Source organism: Pseudorasbora parva, chromosome 1 (assembly GCF_024679245.1).
Source record: "Pseudorasbora parva isolate DD20220531a chromosome 1, ASM2467924v1, whole genome shotgun sequence".
NCBI lineage: Eukaryota > Metazoa > Chordata > Actinopteri > Cypriniformes > Gobionidae > Pseudorasbora > Pseudorasbora parva.
In genome coordinates, this window is record NC_090172.1 from 55,317,813 (window position 1) to 55,337,985 (window position 20,173).

A 20,173-nucleotide genomic window follows, 5' to 3' on the forward strand; every position below is an offset into this window, starting at 1 on the left:
CTTTAAAGTTGTCCAAATAAAGTCCATAGCAAGGCATATTACTATTAATAAATCATTTTTGATATATCTATGGTAGGAAATTTACTAAATAAATTAATGAACATGATCTTTCCTAATATCCTAATGATTTTTGGCTTCTTTTCTTTTTATCATTTTGACCCATATAATGTATTGTTGCTATGGCCACAAATATACATGTGAGACGACTGGTTATGTGATCCAGGGTCACATATATACAATTATGCAAGGGATGACATTGGATACAGTATGTTAAATGTGGGTGCACATTTTTTCTCCTTTCTTTTTTGTAATACACCACTTTTGAAGAAAAAAATGCATATTGATCTTTGAGAAAATATAAGGGGTCACTACTTTGTCAATTCTTTCACTGTTTTTATTTTTATTTTTTTTACTGAAATGTGTCCTATAGTGTTATAAAAGAATAATGAATAGGGGTTTCGCACCAAAGGACAATGGATCATGGGCTTATTTTAATTTTTGGGTGAACTATCCACTGGAATTACACAATTTAAAATCAGGTTCACACAGGACTTCATGCCTAAGGTAAAATCATGCCTAAGTTTATTAACATGTGTATGCTTTTACTTTTATTTGATAAAAGTTGTAATGTATTGAACCAAGCTCGATACAGACACAACATAAGACATTTGTTTAACGTGTTAAACAATGTTTAAACATGTTTAAACATTGCCATTTTCAGCATTTTAAAATATGACATAATTATATTCATTTTTATCTTGTGACAGTAAACATGCCATGTCACGACGTCAACAAACAAGTGTTTTTATTGCACAGTGGGGAATGTATTTATTTAAACCTTAACCATATTGTAGGCTAATAGTTGCAGCATCCCCCAGTTATGTGTTTCATAGACTGGCCGTAGTTTTCCTTCTCCCCATTCAACATACAGTGAGTGGATCATCTTCAGCTGTCATGAGTTGTGAATGAAAATATTGGATTTGGGCCAGCAGCAGGGCCGTCTCGCACTGATGGCGTCATCGTGTGGCGCCAAAACAGTCTCAGCCTCTTACAAGAGTACCTCCATTGTAGACACACAGACTTATCTTGGATAAAAACAAAATAACGTGTGTGGCGTTTAATGTGTCAGCCACACCTGCAGTTTTTCAGCGCGTCTTGTGGTTTTCACGCCCTGTCGGTCTCGCCATGAAAGACGACGATGATTCGACGGCAGGTTTTCATTCAGCTCAACTCCATGCTAATGCGGCGGCTGTTCCTGATGGACTTTGCTGGGTGTCAATTCTTTCCTGCCTACTGCTTGCGTGCTCCTATGTTGGAAGTTTATACGTTTGGAAAAGCGATTTACCAAGGTATAGCTCTTAGACTTGGGCTGTGTCACAAAACCCACTGAGCTCCCTACCTAGACAATATTTTTGACTAACTTATCAATCATAACGTTAGATTTGACGCTTAGCTCTAAATCAAATGTTTAATAGTATTGTTTGTATCGATTGTTCAAATACAGCTTGAATATATAATATCTTTTTATTATGGATTTCGTTTTTCTGTATTATTTCCTTATCCTTATTCATTTTGTCAATAATATGTTGTGGCAGTCGTATCCCATGCTGGTAAGATGCTGTAAACATATTACTGTGAAATGCACTAAATCAATACTGTGTTTTTATGGTTGTTTGCTCCAACAGGGATCATCCTGCAGTGATAAAGAGGCGCTTCACTAGTGTACTGATTGTGTCCGCTCTGTCTCCAGTGTTTGTGTGGGCATGGAAAGAATTCACAGGCTTCCAGGTTAGTTTACTTCAACACAGATGTTTAATCCTTACAGTTGTTGTGTGTGTTTACTGTGTGGTCTCTTAGTCACCATGCAATTAAAATGGACAGATCTTATTTCGTATGGAATATTCTAGTATTTATCAGTGGCGGTTCTAGCTCATATGGCTCCCTGGTCGAACCAACCCTTTTGCCACTATACACCCTCCCTCCTTACATAATAAAATTACTACTACTACTACTACTAATAAAACTACAATACAGAACACACACAAATGGAGTGACACCTTCACACATCCACAATGGAGAACGAATGAAAATGCGTAGGTGCGTGCATGGCGTTTTCAGGTTTGACTGTAAAGTTGACAAAATTATACTTTAGTACAACAAAATGCTATGTTTTTAAAATTGTTGTTATAATAATAATTTTATAATATCTAAACATAAATCTAAATTATAGAATTTGACCCCTTCTTTTCTAGTATATGGCAGTAGATATTTAATTACAAATTGAAGAAAATAAAAAAATACCATAAACCCCTCACAACTGCACAATAAAAACATTAATAAAGTGAGTGATATTACGTTTGTTTAAACAAATTGCATAGTTAGAAAATTACATTTTTCTTTCTGGTTTCGTAAGCAACAGCAAAAGGAATTGTGTTGCCTTATGTAAAATAGCATAGCAAGCAACATGACATATGTGATATTAGCCTATTTTATTATATACTTAATATTAGTGATTGCTTTATGCATAGCTTTTTATTTTTTGCACGTTTCCCCTCTTTATTTTCCTAATTTAGGGTCCTGTTGGCTTAAACCGAGTCCTGGTTATTTGACCCACACTGAGCCATAATATTGATGTGATGTGCAAATGAAAACCCTGAGTGTGCATTCCTTGGTCTTTCTTGCTTTTTTTTTCTTGTTTTCGGCGCCACATGACACCCTGGGTGGTTGCCTATGTTGCCCTTCCCTAAATCTACCACTGGTATTTATTATAAGGGATTTATCCGTACACATATTTATTTAAAAATAATAATAATGTGCCATCCTAATCTTTAATTAAAATAACTTCCCCTCTCGCTTGCAGCGACCTCTTCTCTGACGATGTGTTTACTGGCGCGAGGGCGGGACAACCTGTCACTCACATGAGATCTCAGCAATAGACAAATAGACAATAGCAATAGACAAAAACCAGTCCCGTCACTCATTTTTTTGTTGTTGTTCAAGAAGCTACATGACAGTATATCTGAGTGAAACAGCTATATTTTATGCCGACTTAAACTTTTCTGTGAATGGAAACTTTAATATGTCAAAAGGTATTTGGTTTAGAGGGATTCTGTAAAGAGAATTATTTAAAGGTTTGAGAGACTAACCAAATTATTCAAATGAGTGAAATCATTTCTGATATTGTTTCCTTATTATTTGATATGTGGTTCTTGATCTCACGGCATCATACAATCCTGCTTATAGTTATAATCCAAAAAAACTTTTTTTTTTATCATGGTGTATCATTGTGATTTGTGACAACTTTTGTTTTTGGCATTGTGCTTAAAGGGATAGTTCACCCAAAAATGAAAATTCTGTCATCATTTACTCACCCTCAAGTTCTTCCAAACCTGTATGAGTTTACTTATTCTGCTGAACAAAAAATATATATTTTGAAGAATGTTTGTAACAAAGCAGATATAAAAACCATTCACTACCATAGTATTTTTATCCCTACTATGGTAGTGAAAAGTTTTTCTATCTGCTTTGTTACAAACATTCTTCCAAATATATATTTTTTGTGTTCAGCAGAATAAAGAAACTCATACAGGTTTGGAAGAGCATGAGGGTGAGTATATGATGACAGAATTTTCATTTTTGGGTGAACTATCCCTTTAATCTTATTTTATGCTGAAACATCAGACATACTCAGATATGTTAAATTTCTCCTATAGCCTGGTCCCTCATTACTGGCCCTTATGGGGATCCGGTTAGAGGGGCTCGTTCCTGCCATCATTCTACCGCTCCTGCTGACCATGGTACGTAAATTACACAGTCTGCACTGCAAAAAAATGCTTTTCTTACTTAGTTCACACTTGTAGTTTGGTTAGTTTGGTCCGGACCAAAAAACAAAACATATAGTCCTGGTCCGCTTAGCGTTCACACTGGCATTTTTAACAGCGAACCTAAAGTTACCGAACCAAAGGCATAGGGAGACGGTCACAACCTGATTGGCCGGCTTATATGACGCAGGAGCTTGCTTACCGAACATTCAAAACAATGCTATGTGCTGGATTAAACGCCATCATTTTATGCGTGTACATATGGCATTATTTTTACCCGCTGAGAACTCTTGAAGAGCTCATAAAATGTTCAAAACATTCAAAACAGCTCCAGGATTTCCTCCGTATTATGCAGAAAAGAGACGGCCGTTCCGTCTTCTGTACCATCAAATAGGCAACACGGGTCCTTTGATGAGAAGAGCCAGGTATACTTTTTGTGTTTCTTTTCTAGCATTTTCGAAACATGCTCGTCGGACCAAATATTGATGAGGCACTTCCTCGTTGCTCTACGTTTGCCCTCTAACGTTAACGTTATTTATTTTGGATACACCGATCTTTCCGTGTCCTCAAATCAGCTGACTATGCATCGCATCCTGTGACATTATGTCCAATTTTTGATTCGTTTACATGTCTTTGGTCCATGTTGCATTCATATATCCATCGAACCACACCAGAGTTCGTTTGGAAGCGGGCCGAGACCTATCTTTTTAGCGGTCTCGGTCTGCTTGTTTGGTGCGCACTAGGGTTCGGATGGCAGTGTTCACATATGTTCAAATGAACCGCACTAAACGAGCAGTCGCACCAGGGTTCGCTTTAATCGAACCAAACATGACAAGTGTGAACGCACCCTAAGTATTTTGTCTTGTTTCTACTCCAAACATCTAAAAATTCTTAAAACAAGAAATATTTTACTAGACAAGCAAATGTATTTTTCTTGTTTTGGGAAAAAATAACTCAAAATTAAGAGAGTTTTTGCTTCAAGCTGCCTTCCGTAACTTTTAGCACTCTAGTGGTTAATAAACAGAACTGCATGTGTCTTGGGGAAGAACATTGCAGCCGGAGCTACTTCTCCCTGTTTATGTCTATGGCGGATCACGCAGGGACTGTGCTCCTCCGCAGCGGTACCTACCAGTCTGGCCTGAAATAGTCCCAATATAAACACTTATTATAAGTGTACCATAAATATTCAGGGTAAGACAAAAAAATGGTTTGGAAAATGGATTCATGTTGTACATTCTCATTATATATTTTTTGTAAATCTTGAACACAAAAAAGTTACAGACAGCACCTTTAAAATAAAATAATCTAAATTATTATCCTTACCCCATTGGCAGATTATTTAGCTTATTTTAAGAAAAAACTCTCTTAATTTTGAGTTATTTTTTCACAAAACAAGACAATAATTTATACTTGTCTAGTAAATGTTTCTTAATGTAAGAATTTTTTGGAAATTTTGACTAGAAACAAGACAAAAATACCAAGTAAGAAAAGCATTTTTTTTGCAGTGTGTATTTGTTCTTTTTAAACAATTGTTTTCTTTAGGCCTAAAGCAAAGTGTTATGCAAATTGAAGATTTTGAGAAACCTTCAAATTACAGAGTCTTTACATTTGATCTGGCAGAATTTTTCCATTGTATTTGATCATTTTATTATTTTTCTCTCTGTCAGGTGTTGTTTCTGGGCCCTCTGATCCAGCTTGCCATGGATTGCCCCTGGGGCTTCATTGACGGAATAAAAGTTGCAGTCGGTAAGCAGCCTTTTCCTCTTCCATTTCTCCTGTGAATCTCTCTATTTATAAAGCTATTTTGAGTGAGCCATCATGATGCTAAACTATTTTAATGATAACTGTCAGGGAGTTGAATCTGTATTCTTAAATTAAGTGTAATAGGCAGCCAACTATCAATCAACTAGATTTATATTTGTTGCTGTAAAATAATCAGAAAGGCTTTAGTGTCATTGTTGTTGTAAATGTGATTGATCTGTAATGTTTTTGCAGACCCCTGCTTCTGGACGCTGTGTCTGAGCGACATGCGCTGGCTGAGGAACCAGGTTGTGGCACCTTTGACAGAGGAGCTGGTTTTTCGGGCATGCATGCTTCCCATGCTGGTCCCCTGCGCCGGCGCTTACACTGCAATCTTCACATGCCCGCTCTTCTTCGGTGTTGGTGAGTGATGACTAGGGATGCGAACGATTAATATACAATCAATTAACTGTTGATAATAATTAGTGGTGGCCATGGATACATTTTTTTAAATCTAGATTATTTTTGCACGATATACCGGTACTAGAAAAGTATTGCGATACCCTGCTATTACAAACGGTATGATATGGACTTTTATTAGTACCGGTATTTTAAGGAGGACAGCGCCTATGAGCTGCATTTCTTAATGTGCGTGGATGTGTGACAGCAGGTGTCAGGACGTTTGTGCAGAGCTCTGCTTTAGCCGTTCAATAAACATTAGAAGTAGAAGAGTTAAATATATACGCGCAACGCATGATAAAGAAAACAACAGAAATATGCGTGCATGAGAAGTTTGCACGCACGCATGCCGGACTTTGACCTGAAACCTTTCAGACAACAAACATGCGATCGCTATTCAGTTCTTTCGCGGCTTATTATTTGGGTTTGAATGGTCAAAAATATGTAAAAATGCACGGCCTGGCGAGTATTCAGGTAAACACAGTCGGATATGTCTTTAGTGAACATGTACAGCTGAGGTAATTAGATCCGTGCAGGTCTTAAGCCAGACCTAATATTCTGTGATTAATGTTAAGCAAACAATGAAAAATAGAAAACCACCACATGCTTGGCTAAATAACTAAAATATATTTATTAAGAATCAGTGTATAGTTAAATTATTGAGTGAAGACTAAGTAAGCAGTTTTATATTTGATTATTTAATTTCTTTCTTGACTTGCTACTGTTAAATAAACCTAATGAAGCTGAAAAATAAAGAACTGTTTTTGTCATATTGTTTGTAATTTGCATTTTTTGTTTATTTTTAAAAACAAGATACAACTAAAAATCTCTATTATAATTATAAGATTACATCTTAAAAAATATTAAATTACTCGAATCATAAAATAAGATTTTGTTCATCCCAACCTGTTGAGAAGTGAAGGTTAGTGGATGATAATGTGATCTCTGTGAGGATCTTCACACTGGCATGTAGTTATTATAGCAATAAGAGAAGGGAATGGTCAAAAACCAGGGCAGGAACATGCTGGCCAAGTGAATTTTTAGTAACAAAAATAAAACAATGAATAATGAGTTATGTTGTCATATTATTCATATTATCTGTTTTTGTTTGTTTTTTACTGTGCTATCGATTTAGTATCGGTATCGAGGTATTTTATTCTGGTATCGTATCGAAGTCATAATTTTGGTCTCGTGACAACACTAATCTAGATTAATCTCACTGTAATCTTGGAATTAATTTAGATTAGATTAAAATGGCTCAGTTGGCTCAGTTGAATTCTGCCGAAGGCATTCATAATATGTGTGCTCTCCAAATAATCGGTGCATTTACTGTAATCGGTATTAAGTCCAATCTGAATTAAAATGCTCCATATAAACAGTAAAACAACTCAATCAGAATAAAAATGCCCAAACCGAATGAAATTGTAATATGTTTAAGAGGTGTGGGATGAACCTTTTCATGGAGCGTGTGCTGTGCTCACACCAGGCTATAATGTTGACGAGAGAAAAGGTAATTTTTTTAAGGGGTTAACTTTTTATTTTGCAAGAAGTTATGAAGATAATGTTGAAATAATGACACAGACATAGCCTGGCTACACTCTCTCATCTTGACAGCGTTTGTCCAAGGCATTTTTTACTTCAGCTGCGCCTGAGAGAAGAATGTATTTTTCTGAGATGATTATTGCACTTTACAGCAAATAAATAGCTTTTATAAAATCGTATAAGTCCTGGTGGCCGTTGAGAGTTGTTAATCAATGATTAGTCGATTAATTGATCATTAATTTAAACAAATGTGGGAAAAATTATGGGAATTTTGTAAATTTACATCCCTAGTGTTGACGTGCCATTTGCTTAGATGTAGGGTAGAGGTAAACAAATATACGTTTTTTTTTATTATTTTCATTTCATCCTACTTTAGTCAGCAATAAATCTACTTTATGGATACACATCTTAATGTTAGCTGTTTATCGATGCATTTCTTGATAGTTTTTCATTAAATGTAGTAATTTTCTCTTCTTATGAAACAATTTTTACTTGTCTGATGTCATGCAGCTTTACCATCAAATTACATTTTAAAATATATTCAGACAGTTATTTTAAACTCTAATAACAGGGTTTCCGCGGGGTTTTAAAAAGTATTAAAAAGTGATAAATCAAAATTGTCAAATTTAAGGCCATTAAAAGTGTTAAATGTGGTCTCAGAGGTATTATTTTTTCCAAATTAGGTATTATTTTTTCAGACTATCAGGTGTCCTATTCTGATTGAAATTCTATCTGTGTTTACGTTAGTTTGTTTAAATATGGGCTTTAGCAGATCTGGGCACATAATCAAAGATCTTTCATCTCCGTCTCAACGTATGTTTGATGCCGACGTCATATTCAGTGGTCGTTCGGCATCATCTCAGAACACTGCGCGCTCAACAGAAGTGGCTGGCTTACATTTTATTTTAGACTTGCTTCAAGGCATATCTTCAACGACTATCCTCACAAGAGCAATCTTAAATGATTTATATAAAGTCTAAAATGAACAAAAAGAGTTGTGAGAGAATGAGGCGCGATCCATAGACAGTGGACAAAAATGAGATCCGCGTGTCTGTCAGCTCTTAAAGGGACAGCAGCCAATAAAGCTTCCTGTCAGTAAAGTTAAAGAACAACGGAACAGAGAAAATGACTCGCTGCTCTTGACTAAATAACTTTTGTAGCTTTAATAAGGATTAACTATTTAATTTATAGTTTATGCAGTGCAGAGTGCATATAACTTTGATAACTTTTTTACATTTCTGTATATTTCCTAACTGTTAAGACAGGAAGGGCAGGAGTAAACATGACATTTATTATGGGTTTATGTTAGCATTGTTTGTTTTAAGTTTACTTAAATTAAAAATGTATATTTTTGAAGCCTAATAATAAATGTAAAAAAAAAAAAAAAAAAATCAGTAGCTGTATTAATATCAGTAATACTGGCCTTCATTCATAAAAAGATGCCATTTAAACAAGTATTTAAAATATACTGTCTTTATGTTGTTATTTGATTAACTGTGAATTTATTATATTAAAAAATATATTAAAAACGTACAGAAACCTTTCTTTTTTTATTGCGATTAATCACAGAAAAATTGTGTGATTTATCTAGTTAAAGTTTTGAATCGATTAACAGCACTAGTTTTTAGTATTTTGTTAAATTCAACTACTTATCACAGTTATAGAAATGTAATATTTGGCTCAGGTTTTGTTGTTGGAAAAAAAACACTAAATAATTGAATTGCTGAATTACCAATTATTAATGTAAATCAAATGTGTATGCAGTAATGCTTCTCCTTAACCAACCTTTGTGAATGTTGAGATGTATTTTACTGTGTCTGAATGATAACTTATAACAGATTTCCTCCTGGTGTCGATTCTAAATCTATTCTTTTTTGTATGTAATATATGTAAAAATCTGTGTGAATAATAGAAAGGTCGCTGATTAACACTTGAATTCAGTGTCGTGATGGTTTTAAAAATTTTTCTGAAGGTAGTAAAAAAGGTATTAAAAAGTAGTAAATTTAACTTAAGGATTGCTGTATATACCCTGAATAATATTTCACAATATTGCTGTGGTTACTGTTTTTTTTAATCAAATAAATGCAGTCATATTTTGCATAAGTGACTCATTTTAAAAACATTAAATGTTTATTATTCCAAAAGGTGGACCGTGCAGATTTTAATGTAATAAAGGTTGCTGCAAAAGTGTTAAGATGCTCTCCAGGGAAATTATTGTAGATACTCTGTACTTGATACCTGGTAATTGGAAACCTGAGCATTTCATGTGGTTCTAGGAAATGGTGAAAACATCAGGCCACTCAAGTCTTGCTTATTACAGTAAGAATATCCCCTGAATTAATGTTTGAATGGCTGACCACTGACTTGCTTAAGAAAAATTAGACTACGTTGTAGACTATTATTGTAATGTTAACCTTTTTTTTCTCCCTCTGTCTGTGTGTTTCTCTCTCTCTCTCTCTGTTTGTGTGTGACTGCAGCTCATTTTCACCATGTAATCGAGCTCCTGCGGTTCAGACAGGGCACTGTCTCAGGGATTTTCCTCTCTGCAGGTAACCGAGTCATTAGTTTACCATCATCCTTAGTCTGAGAAGTGCCGCCTGCGAGACATAATTACTCATGTCTGTGTTTGTTTGTGTGTCTTTTGCAGTGTTCCAGTTCTCCTACACTGCAGTATTTGGAGCGTATACAGCCTTTATATTCATCAGGACAGGTGCATCTGTGATTTATATTTAATGCTACTACTAATGCTTATACTACACAAGAAGATTTAAAGTATAAAACAAGTTTTGGGTAACACCCAAAAAGGTCTCAATTGCTGACATTAGTTAATGTATCATCTTACATAAGCTAACAATGAGCAATGTATTTGTTACGGTATTTATGAAGGTATTTATATATTTGTTAATGTTAGTTAATAAAAATCCAGCTGTTCATTGTTTGATCATGTTAGTTTACAGTGCATTAACTTAGGTTAGCAAATACACAATTTGATTTCCATAATGTATTAGTAAATGTTGAAATTAACATTAACAGATAAATATAATATATATATTTTTTACAATTTGCGTTTAAAAAAAGATATATTTGCACTAAATAGTCTCTTGTATTTTAACATTATATATACACACACACACACACACACACACACACACACACACACACACACACACACACACACACACACACACACACACACACACACACACACACACACATATATATGTGTGTAGTGTGTGTGTTTATATAAAATGTTAAAATATGATGTTAAAATATATATATATATATATATATATATATATATATATATATATATATATATATATATATACACATACATATATATATATATAATGTTAAAATACAAATACAAGACTATTTAATGCAAATAAAACTTTTTAAAAACGCACATTGCAGTCACGAAAGGTTTTTGGTCAACGTGCTTAATTGTTGTGAAAAGTCAAAAGTCAAAAAGCATTTATCAAAAATCATTTTTAACAAACAAACTTGGTAATACTTTACAATAAGGTTTCATCAGTTAACAACTTTACTGTAGTTAACATGAACTAAGAACAATGTTTCTACAGCATTCGTTTAATGTAGATATATTTATTAAAACAATTGTGGTATTCCCTTTATGCCAAAATATTTTTTTTAAAAAGTGTCCATGACCATGATGATGACTATTCTTACTGTAAACTGAGAATTGCAATTAATTAGAATAAATTTTAGTCTGTATTACAGACAGTAATATTAATATATATGTTTAATTGTCATGAAAATAATATACAATGCCACGTATAGTCGTATACAGGCTTTGTTTTCTTTGTGTAATGTTGTTTTTATTTAATTTGTTGTAATTCTGATATAACTATATTTGTAACAAACAAATTATAACCGCTTACAAATAAATATAACTATTTATTCATATTTGTGTGTCTCTAGGTCATTTGGTGGGTCCTGTGTTGTGCCATTCCTTCTGCAACTACATGGGTTTTCCAGCTCTCGGCACGGCCCTGGACCATCCGCACCGCCGCACGATTCTCTTTTTCTACGTGCTGGGGGTCGTTCTCTTCTTCCTCCTCATCTTCTCCATGACTGACCCGCTCTTCTACGGTTTGCCCACACCTGTCTGCACCCTGACCTCCACGCCTGGATCCATCTGCTCCTGATCCATCCCTACCTCCATCCTGCATTTCATCCATTCCTTCTCTCCAGCCATTTGAAAAAGAATGGCTGATTTGTCGCTGGTTTCACCAGGAGAGCGAGGGACTGCTGGAGAACAGGTATGAAAATTCACAGCCTCCGTGAGGTGCTTGGAAGAACTCGGTGGAAGCAAAACATCCTCAGGTTTCACTGGAAGTTCTTTTTACCATTCAGCCGATGTTGCGTTATCAAGTGACTGCGTTTGATGAAGGCAAGTTTATTATATGCGCCTGCATGTTTATATGACAATATTTCAGTGTGTTTATCATGAGATTGGTGCTGGGGAAAAAGATTAGACACATTTACGGGTTTCCTAAGTAGATTTGTACGCTTAAATGTGCTTTTCTCAAATGCAAGACTCCCTATTTTTCAATTTTGCTCACTTACACCTTACCTGTTTGGTCTGGTGCCCTTACTTGAAGACAACATTCGTTTTTCCCAACGCTACAGACTTTTTTTTTTAATTTTTACTCTTGGTTTTGATCACGTCACTCAATTCAGTTGGCTTAAATCTAGATAAATGTCTTTATTGGAGCAATAGACCGTATCATATTATAATAGCAACAGTTTAGTGAGTGTGTGTCAAAAGTTGAATTGCCCTGAGCACACAGCTTTTTGTGACACAAATATGGCCTCTAGCACAACTCTTCAAATTATGAGGTCTTTTCAGCATATTGGTAGATCCTGCTGTGGCTGTTTGTTCATAAAAAACCCCCACAAAAAAAACAGCTAACGCCAGTTATTGTTTATACTGTATAGAGATCATTTGTACAATTTTAGGATATTCAGTAATAGGTTTGGACCAATTGTATTTTGTTCATCTATAATGCAGAGCTAAAGATATAATTTGTTTCGTCAACATAGGAATTTAATTCTTAATTTAGTTTGGTAGCACTGGAGGATATTTAGGTAGATTCAACACTTGTGCAACAACACAGAAACTACCTTTATCAGAGAATTACACCTTGAGATCTTAGACGGTTACGTTCTAAATCTAAATGCTAAGCTTTTTATAAATCTTTTATACAGGACATAGTCGTCGTGATCTCATGAATTTTTAAGCGTGTTCCTTCACTGTTCGTGAAAACTCATACCACTAAACTGCATGCTGCTACACTGGTGACATACGGATGTTCGGATGATGATTGATATAGAAACACCAAATATAACTTGCATAACCGCTTGGAGGTATAGTTCACCCAAAAATGAAATCCTGACATTAATGATACTTAGTGACCCTCGTGTCGTTTCTTCTGTAGACCACAAAAGGAGATGTTAGTCAGAATGTTCATGCTGCTTTTTCCATATATATTAAAAAATTTAGTCCATATGACATATGTGGTAATATAAATATATGCACACATTCAAATTTACCTCATCAGGAAATTTGCATAACATTAACTTCAGTGTTCCATGGGAGAAAGGAGGATCAAAATAAGGGGGAGTAAATTATTTAAAATGTTCATTTTTGTGTGAACTATCCCTTTTAAGTTGGCAAATGCGGCTTGCCACTCAGAATTTAGCCTGATTCTTGCAGAACCTTTGATGTTATGTAGTTTTTTTGGTTTCAGTTCTCATTAAATGTGAAAGCAGAGTATATAGAGAGAATATATAGAACTATCAGCTACTTAATATATTTGTATGGCTTGGTCTGACATGAATCATGTGTAGTTTATAGGGTCAATCATAGACTTTTCTGTATTGTGAGAGACCATACAAACATTTTAAGCAATAGTCTCACAAACAGGAGCAAATCAGGGATTTCCATCTAGTGCCAAGTAAGAGGTTTGTTTGGGGTGTTTCTTTTATTCATTCCCAAAATAATTTCTTATTTGGCGCTCTACAAAAAACAAAAAAACAACATTTACTGTATCTTCACTCGAACAGCCAAAGACATGGTAGGAATTTATCGCAGCTTGTCTAAGGTACTACAGTGATCGGGTTTACTAGTCTCTAGCATTGAAATAAGTCTGTGTTTTAAGTGTGCCATAGTGAACATGACTGAATCCGTGTGTTTGCACATGAGGATGCTTTATGTAAGCACTGTTTGCCTGTGACTGGCTACACTGAATGCTGCTTTAGTTTAGTTGCTTGTGCGTGTTGTGGTTATGGTCAGCAGAGGGCGCCATTGTTGTTGTTTTTCTTTTTTCCTGTTTTCTGTTTTTATTCATCTCTTTATCTGTTTTGCTTTGCATATTGAATCCTGTTATTATTAGATCATTTAATTAAACTTTGAGGAAATAATGCCGTGAAAACAACTGAAAATAACCATTGAAGAAGGTAAACTTGAACATATTCTGTGGAAAATCACTGTTCCAGATTTGTTTAATAATTGAATCATGAGATGCTGAGTGGTTAAACTGCACTATGGTCATGGCGAGGACTGGTGTCAGCGCTGTGATTGATTACTACATAACTTTTAGATGATGAATGTCTAGTGAATATGTGTCGGACACTTGTTAGTTGTCACCCATCACTGTCCGGTATGTCTATCCTCACTTTCTATCTTTGGTGAAGTTTCTGCTTTCATAAATTTTACTCGTGTTAACCTTTCTTTTTTTCTTTCATCCCCTGTTTTCACACTGTTCTTTCTTTAATCTGGTTAGTTGCAAGCAAAGCCTTCGCACCCGGCTTGCGTTTAGATGCTGTGAACGTCATTTACAGTAAGGAGGAGCAATAGACGTTCAAATCTATTTTTGCAAATGTGAAAAGAAAAGCCGAGTGCTGTTTTAGCTCATTGAAACGTCACCTGTAAAGTATATGAGAATCGCTATTCCGACGAATTGAATAGACTGGTTTGTGATTACAAACAAGTCTGATGTTTATACTGAGAGATATATTTTATAATCAGATCTATTTTGACTCAGAGAATAATGTGCATGCTAGTTGTTTTGGATTAATGTGCGATGCAATTCACTGATGGACAAATGTTTTATGACAATCTTTCTGGGGTCTTTCAATCCACTCTGCAAAACTCTGCCGTTTGTAAATAAATAAATGATTTTTTTAAACGCCTCACTTGGATTTGTGTGTTCTTTATCTTTTCAAAGGTGAAGTGTGTCATTTCTTGCTCAAACACTCCTGCTATTGTTCGGACGAACGGGTAACCCTGCCTCATGCTCGGATAAACGCAACGTTTTTAAAGCTCTACAGCGTTCACACTTTTCAGAGGAAATCAACCTCTGAAATATATTTTTCTGTGCATGATAAATTAGGAAGCTAGAGCATTTTTCTGACCTTGAAAAAGTTAAACATTCAGCTTTAGGTGATATTGGAATTCTGGAAACCCACACTGTACAAAAAATGTGTTGGTTTTTGTTGGTTTAACGTAAAAAAGTAAGTAACCTGGGTTGTCTTAAAATTGAGTTTATTGAAATTAAAAATTTGAGTTGATACAATGAAGGAAATTTGTTTAATAAATAGAAACTCAAAATATTATTGTATCTGAACCAGATAAAATGTTTTGATAAATCATGAAAATAGCACTATTTGTCATGTTTCACTGCGTCATCAGAAATAAAACACACAATTACCCAATATGCTTACAAAATCTTTTAATAATATTTTAATAAAGGTTGTCGAATGTCAAAAAATGTTCATTGTATTAACTCAAAATTTTAATTTCAGTGAACTCAAAATTTTAAGGCAACCAGGTAACTTTTTTTTCTAAATAATTTTTTACAGTGCATAATTGGTGGCTTTGTCTTGTAATAGCAGCTTTTATATTTTAAACTTTTATACCTCACAGTGCAACTGCTCTTTCCATAGTTGCACATTTATTTCTAACAACCGTGACACTATCTTACAACATTACTTTTTTATTTATAACTATCTCATAATTACAAATTTAATTTAACTTTAATCTTGAATTTTTCTTGTGCAGAATGTAGAAACTGAAAATGTGTTTACACAATGTAGTGCCCCAATTGTACTATTTTAAAGGTTCCTAATTTTATTTGAGGTCTCCTACAATAGTCTCCATGGATCTATGGTCAAAAACACTTAAATTTTCTCATAATATATATTGCACTTCATCTCATCAGTCTCTCTAAAGCCTTCCTTTCTGAGAGTTTACTCTGCTCTGATTGGCCAGATGGTCCAGTCAGTTGTGATTGGCCTAACGCTTACAGCGCATTGTCAGAAATGAAACAACCATTACCATATCCGAACTTAAGCTCTGGACCAGGACCGTAACCACCATAGACATTGAGTGGGACAAGTCACCCCTAATAAATAAAAATGGGTAAATTGATGCTACTCCATTATGCAGCACTCTTTAAAGGTGCACTATGCAACTTTTCGTCCACTGGAGGACGCCTATTCTAAACGGCTCGCGAGTACCTTTTATTATGACTTTTATTATGACGGGACGAGACACAGTCGCCGGGCGCCCGCACTTCCACTTTTTCTGGTCAGGTGAAAACAGCTATTTTCATCATATCAGATACATTTAAGGGGCAAAGGGCTTCGGCCATCCGTCTGCTCTCTTCCCTGAACTGAAATGAAGTAGTGGGCTGTACTTTCCACACGACTGACATCAGGTTCAAGTACGCCAGGTTGGCTGGTGGTTATGTTGCCCTCATACCGCCTCCCATGGCCGAGACTGGTATTACGATACATACCGGGCCGGGGCTAGTAATGCTACTGCATATTCAGTGATGCAAACAACTAAGCATTTTTAAGAAATTCCACTGGTTTGAATTGAAAATATGCCATTATTTATATGATTCATGTAAATTATAACTGAATTTAACATGAGAGGAAACAGTTATATAAAAAAATGCACATTATTTGCAAATAGTTTACTCCATTACAACAATAGACCTGTACTTTTTTACTGTTCTTATAGAAATTCTTTATTTCCTTAAATCCATTAAATTTACCAATACCAATCCTTTAACATTACCCCCTTACACACACACACACACACAGTGATACGAAAGATGGTCTTTCCATATCAATTTCCATATCAACTCCATAGTGGGTCCTCATTCTTATGAAATTCATGTAAAGTGAATTCTCAGTGCTGAAAAACAGCATCTTCTCAAAGTGTCGTCACACAAACCAAACCCTTCCACTCTTGGCTATAACTTAAAGGGATCCCATGGTGTTGAGACTTGTATGGCTTAATATAACATAAATGATGTCTCTTACTGAATTATGTGGTAGAAAACCCATGAAAGATCTACGTTATTTAAAAAATCGATTTTATATTTGGACCATGGGCGGCGCCATTTTGTTTGCGTTCTAGGTTGATGACGTAGAGTGGTTGAACTCCTCAATCAGCTGGCGTTACCCGTTGCTATTTTTACCACAACGCAACTCGAAAATTGTTTCAGAGTTAAACAAAACAAATGAATTGCTTTGTAATTGTACTTAAAACACACTCAAACATACATGTGCACACAAACTCACCTACACAAGTCACAAACAGATCGGCGGGCGCGCACACACACACCTGACTGCTCTGTCTCAATCGCATGCATCATCACCAAAACATCCTGCCTCTCTTCCTCACGTTACTTTACTCCATCGTCCTACCTAGATATTTCCCTCTGCTGGTCACATTAGGCATTATAGTTAATCTACTATCAACAGTCTATCTAGGGAACAGGATGTGTTGAACAGGATATCAACACGTACAGGGAATAGATTGAGGGTTATGTATGCGCGCGCAGTGCGTGCGTGTGTGTGTGTGTTCGCGCCGATCTGTTGTGTGTGTGTGTTCGCGCCGATCTGTTGGGGGGTGTGTGTGTGTGTGTGTGTGTGTGTGTGTGTGTGTGTTCGCGCCGATCTGTTGGGGTGTGTGTGAGTCTGTGTGAGAGAGAGAGTTTGTGTGCACATGTATGTTTGAGTGCGTGAAGTCGGACAGCTGTTTGTAAATCGGCTTTACTCGTTATTGCGGTGAACGTGAGACTGAATGACTGCACTCGAACATGTCCACTATGGTGTCGGACAACACTACAAATGTCCGTCCCTTCAAATAATGCCCTATTTAAGGGTATAGGGTCGATTTCAGATTCAGCCCCTGTCGTGGAGACTGAGCAGCCCAACATCTCGATTGAGACAGAGCCTGTCGTGTGCGCGCCCGCCGATCTGTTTGTGACTTGTGTAGGTGAGTTTGTGTGCACATGTATGTTTGAGTGTCTTTTAAGTATAATTACAAAGGAATTCATTGGTTTTGTTTAACTCTGAAACAATTTTCGAGTTGCGTTGTGGTAAAAATAGCTACGGGTAATGCCAGCTGATTGAGGAGTTCAACCACTCTACGTCATCAACCTAGAACGCAAACAAAATGGCGCCGCCCATGGTCCAAATATAAAATCGATTTTTAAAATAACGTAGATCTTTCATGGGTTTTCTACTACATAATTCAGTAAGAGACATCATTTATGTTATATTAAGCCATACAAGTCTCAACACCAGGGGATCCCTTTAAGTGTTTGAGGGTCAAAGTAGACGTTGTTCAAAGGCAGCGAATGAAGACAGTAGACTGACAAATTTGTTAACAAAGTTTGTAACTGGTAGTGAGACTGGAATTCCTCCAGTTTAGAATCAATTCTTTATTTAAGCAGACGATACTATCATTTGTTGTGCACTTTGATCTTACACATTCACATACAACTACACTGCATGAAAAGGTAATATCTCAGAAGTTTTTCGTCTCCTTTTTGCTCTAAATTGTGTTGCTGTGTTTGACCACCAGGGAGAGGTGTTATGATAAAGATTTTACATTTAGGATATGTTTGTAATAAAAATCTTTCCTGGTCTATCTTCCACCCCACTATTAAATTTCAGTGCGAGTAAGCTGGCAGCTCATCTTTTGAAATGTTTTGAGCTTTGACAAAACTGGGCCAAGAACAATTGGGGATTGACAGTATTATTGTGGTCTCTTGTTCAGCCACAGTCGCATGTCACGACATGTATCTCTTCTCCCGCTCTCTTTTAGAATGTGTGATGTTTTAGAGGTTCTATCCGTAGAATCATTCTTTGCAGGCTTGGAATTCTTCAGAACAGGGTGCAGACGACTCGTAACAGAACTCTGACTCACATGGTATCTCCTCTGTGATGATTCATTTGCTTCAACATCGGAAAATAGGGTCGGTAGTTTTAAAAATGCACCAAGGCTGCTTTTCTTCGATTTAAAAAACAGTAAAAACAGCAATATTGTGACACATCAGAATATAAAATAATGTTTTTCATTGTAATATGTTTTAAAAATGTAATTAATTCAAATCTAAGTTCTATTAAAAAACATTGGATGATAGATTGTGTGTCATGTCGTTTAAAAAAGAAAAAAGACAAAAAAAAATCTTACTGACCCCCAATGTTTTGAGCCGTTATAATTTTATTCCATCATTCCATCATTTTATTTTTTAATCACATTGAAAAAGTATGGTGAGGTCTTGTCTTTTTCTTTTATGGCTATGCTTCAAAGACCTGTTCTATTCTTTGCTTTTCATTTTGTCAGTCTGTTTTCTATCTCTTGAGCATCTGTCTTTTTTTAAAAGCTTGGCCAAAACTTTTGAATGGAGAGCTGTGAAAACTGCATTAACTATAAGCAAAAATCCATCTATTGCATGAATTCTCATAAAAGCATCTCAGTCGAATCTTAATTAAATCCAAATGAATATGAGTGCTTATCTTGATGAGTACAGCTATTTTGCTTTTGCCATGCTTGATTTAACCCGGTGAGAGTGCATTGTTGACATGAAGTATCAATGCAAGCAAATGAACCGAGGACTGCTATGTTCGTTATTAATATCGACCTACTGGATGAAGAAAACTCTGCAGGTTTCCATAGGGAAGAAACCAGTAATGATTCATTTGGGTAGATGAACATAAACATCAGGGGGGTGTTTTGTGGCACTGATTATGTTGTACATTTTCATTTGATTTTTCACCTTTATTCAGGCAGATTTTAGGGGCATAATAGCAGTGATTGGACATTGGTTTTGTGGCTAGGTGGTTGATTAAAATAATCCATTCCTAGGTATGGAACTGGCCTAAATAGTGTACTTGACTGTGAAGTCCAAAACATTGTGTTTCAGAAGGGTCTTTATGAGTGCTCTCTGTGCACTTTTGCCGAGGCTGCTCTGATGTGGCCTTCACAATGCGGTAGGCTATTAATAAATGTAGCAAATGTCACCAAAGAGTGGAATCTGTGAAAGTGTGAAATCTTAAGCCGGGTACACACTGTGCGATTTTGGCCGTCTGAGACAAATTTTGCAAATCCTAAAAGATTCCTCTGATCCTAGGCTAAAATCTGACGTCTTTGGTCGTTAGTTTGACATGTTCACCGGCAGCCGATTAATGACCGCTGCGATCATATTTTACCTCAGATGAAATTCTGGCAGTGTCAGAAGATTTGGCACACAATCCTGCAGTGCGACTTTTCCTACGATGAC

General features: G+C 35.8%; 1 protein-coding gene across 1 annotated transcript; it reads left to right on the top strand.

Annotated features, from left to right (window-relative positions):
• Positions 1-1,007: 1,007 nt before the first annotated feature.
• Positions 1,008-14,780, top strand: rce1a (Ras converting CAAX endopeptidase 1a). The gene is made up of 8 exons (XM_067445287.1): positions 1,008-1,349; positions 1,686-1,788; positions 3,714-3,797; positions 5,489-5,567; positions 5,817-5,984; positions 10,040-10,111; positions 10,210-10,272; positions 11,505-14,780. The coding sequence occupies exons 1-8, from the start codon at positions 1,186-1,188 to the stop codon at positions 11,729-11,731; spliced, it is 960 nt and encodes a 319-aa protein (XP_067301388.1). The 5' UTR covers positions 1,008-1,185; the 3' UTR covers positions 11,732-14,780.
• Positions 14,781-20,173: the final 5,393 nt, after the last annotated feature.

Coding starts and splice junctions, on each gene's coding strand:
- rce1a (XM_067445287.1), top strand. CDS start 1,186: ATGAAAGACGACGATGATTCGACGGCAGGTTTTCATTCAGCTCAACTC. Junction 5,568..5,816: donor CGGAATAAAAGTTGCAGTCG/GTAAGCAGCCTT, acceptor ATGTTTTTGCAG/ACCCCTGCTTCTGGACGCTG. Junction 5,985..10,039: donor CCCGCTCTTCTTCGGTGTTG/GTGAGTGATGAC, acceptor GTGTGACTGCAG/CTCATTTTCACCATGTAATC.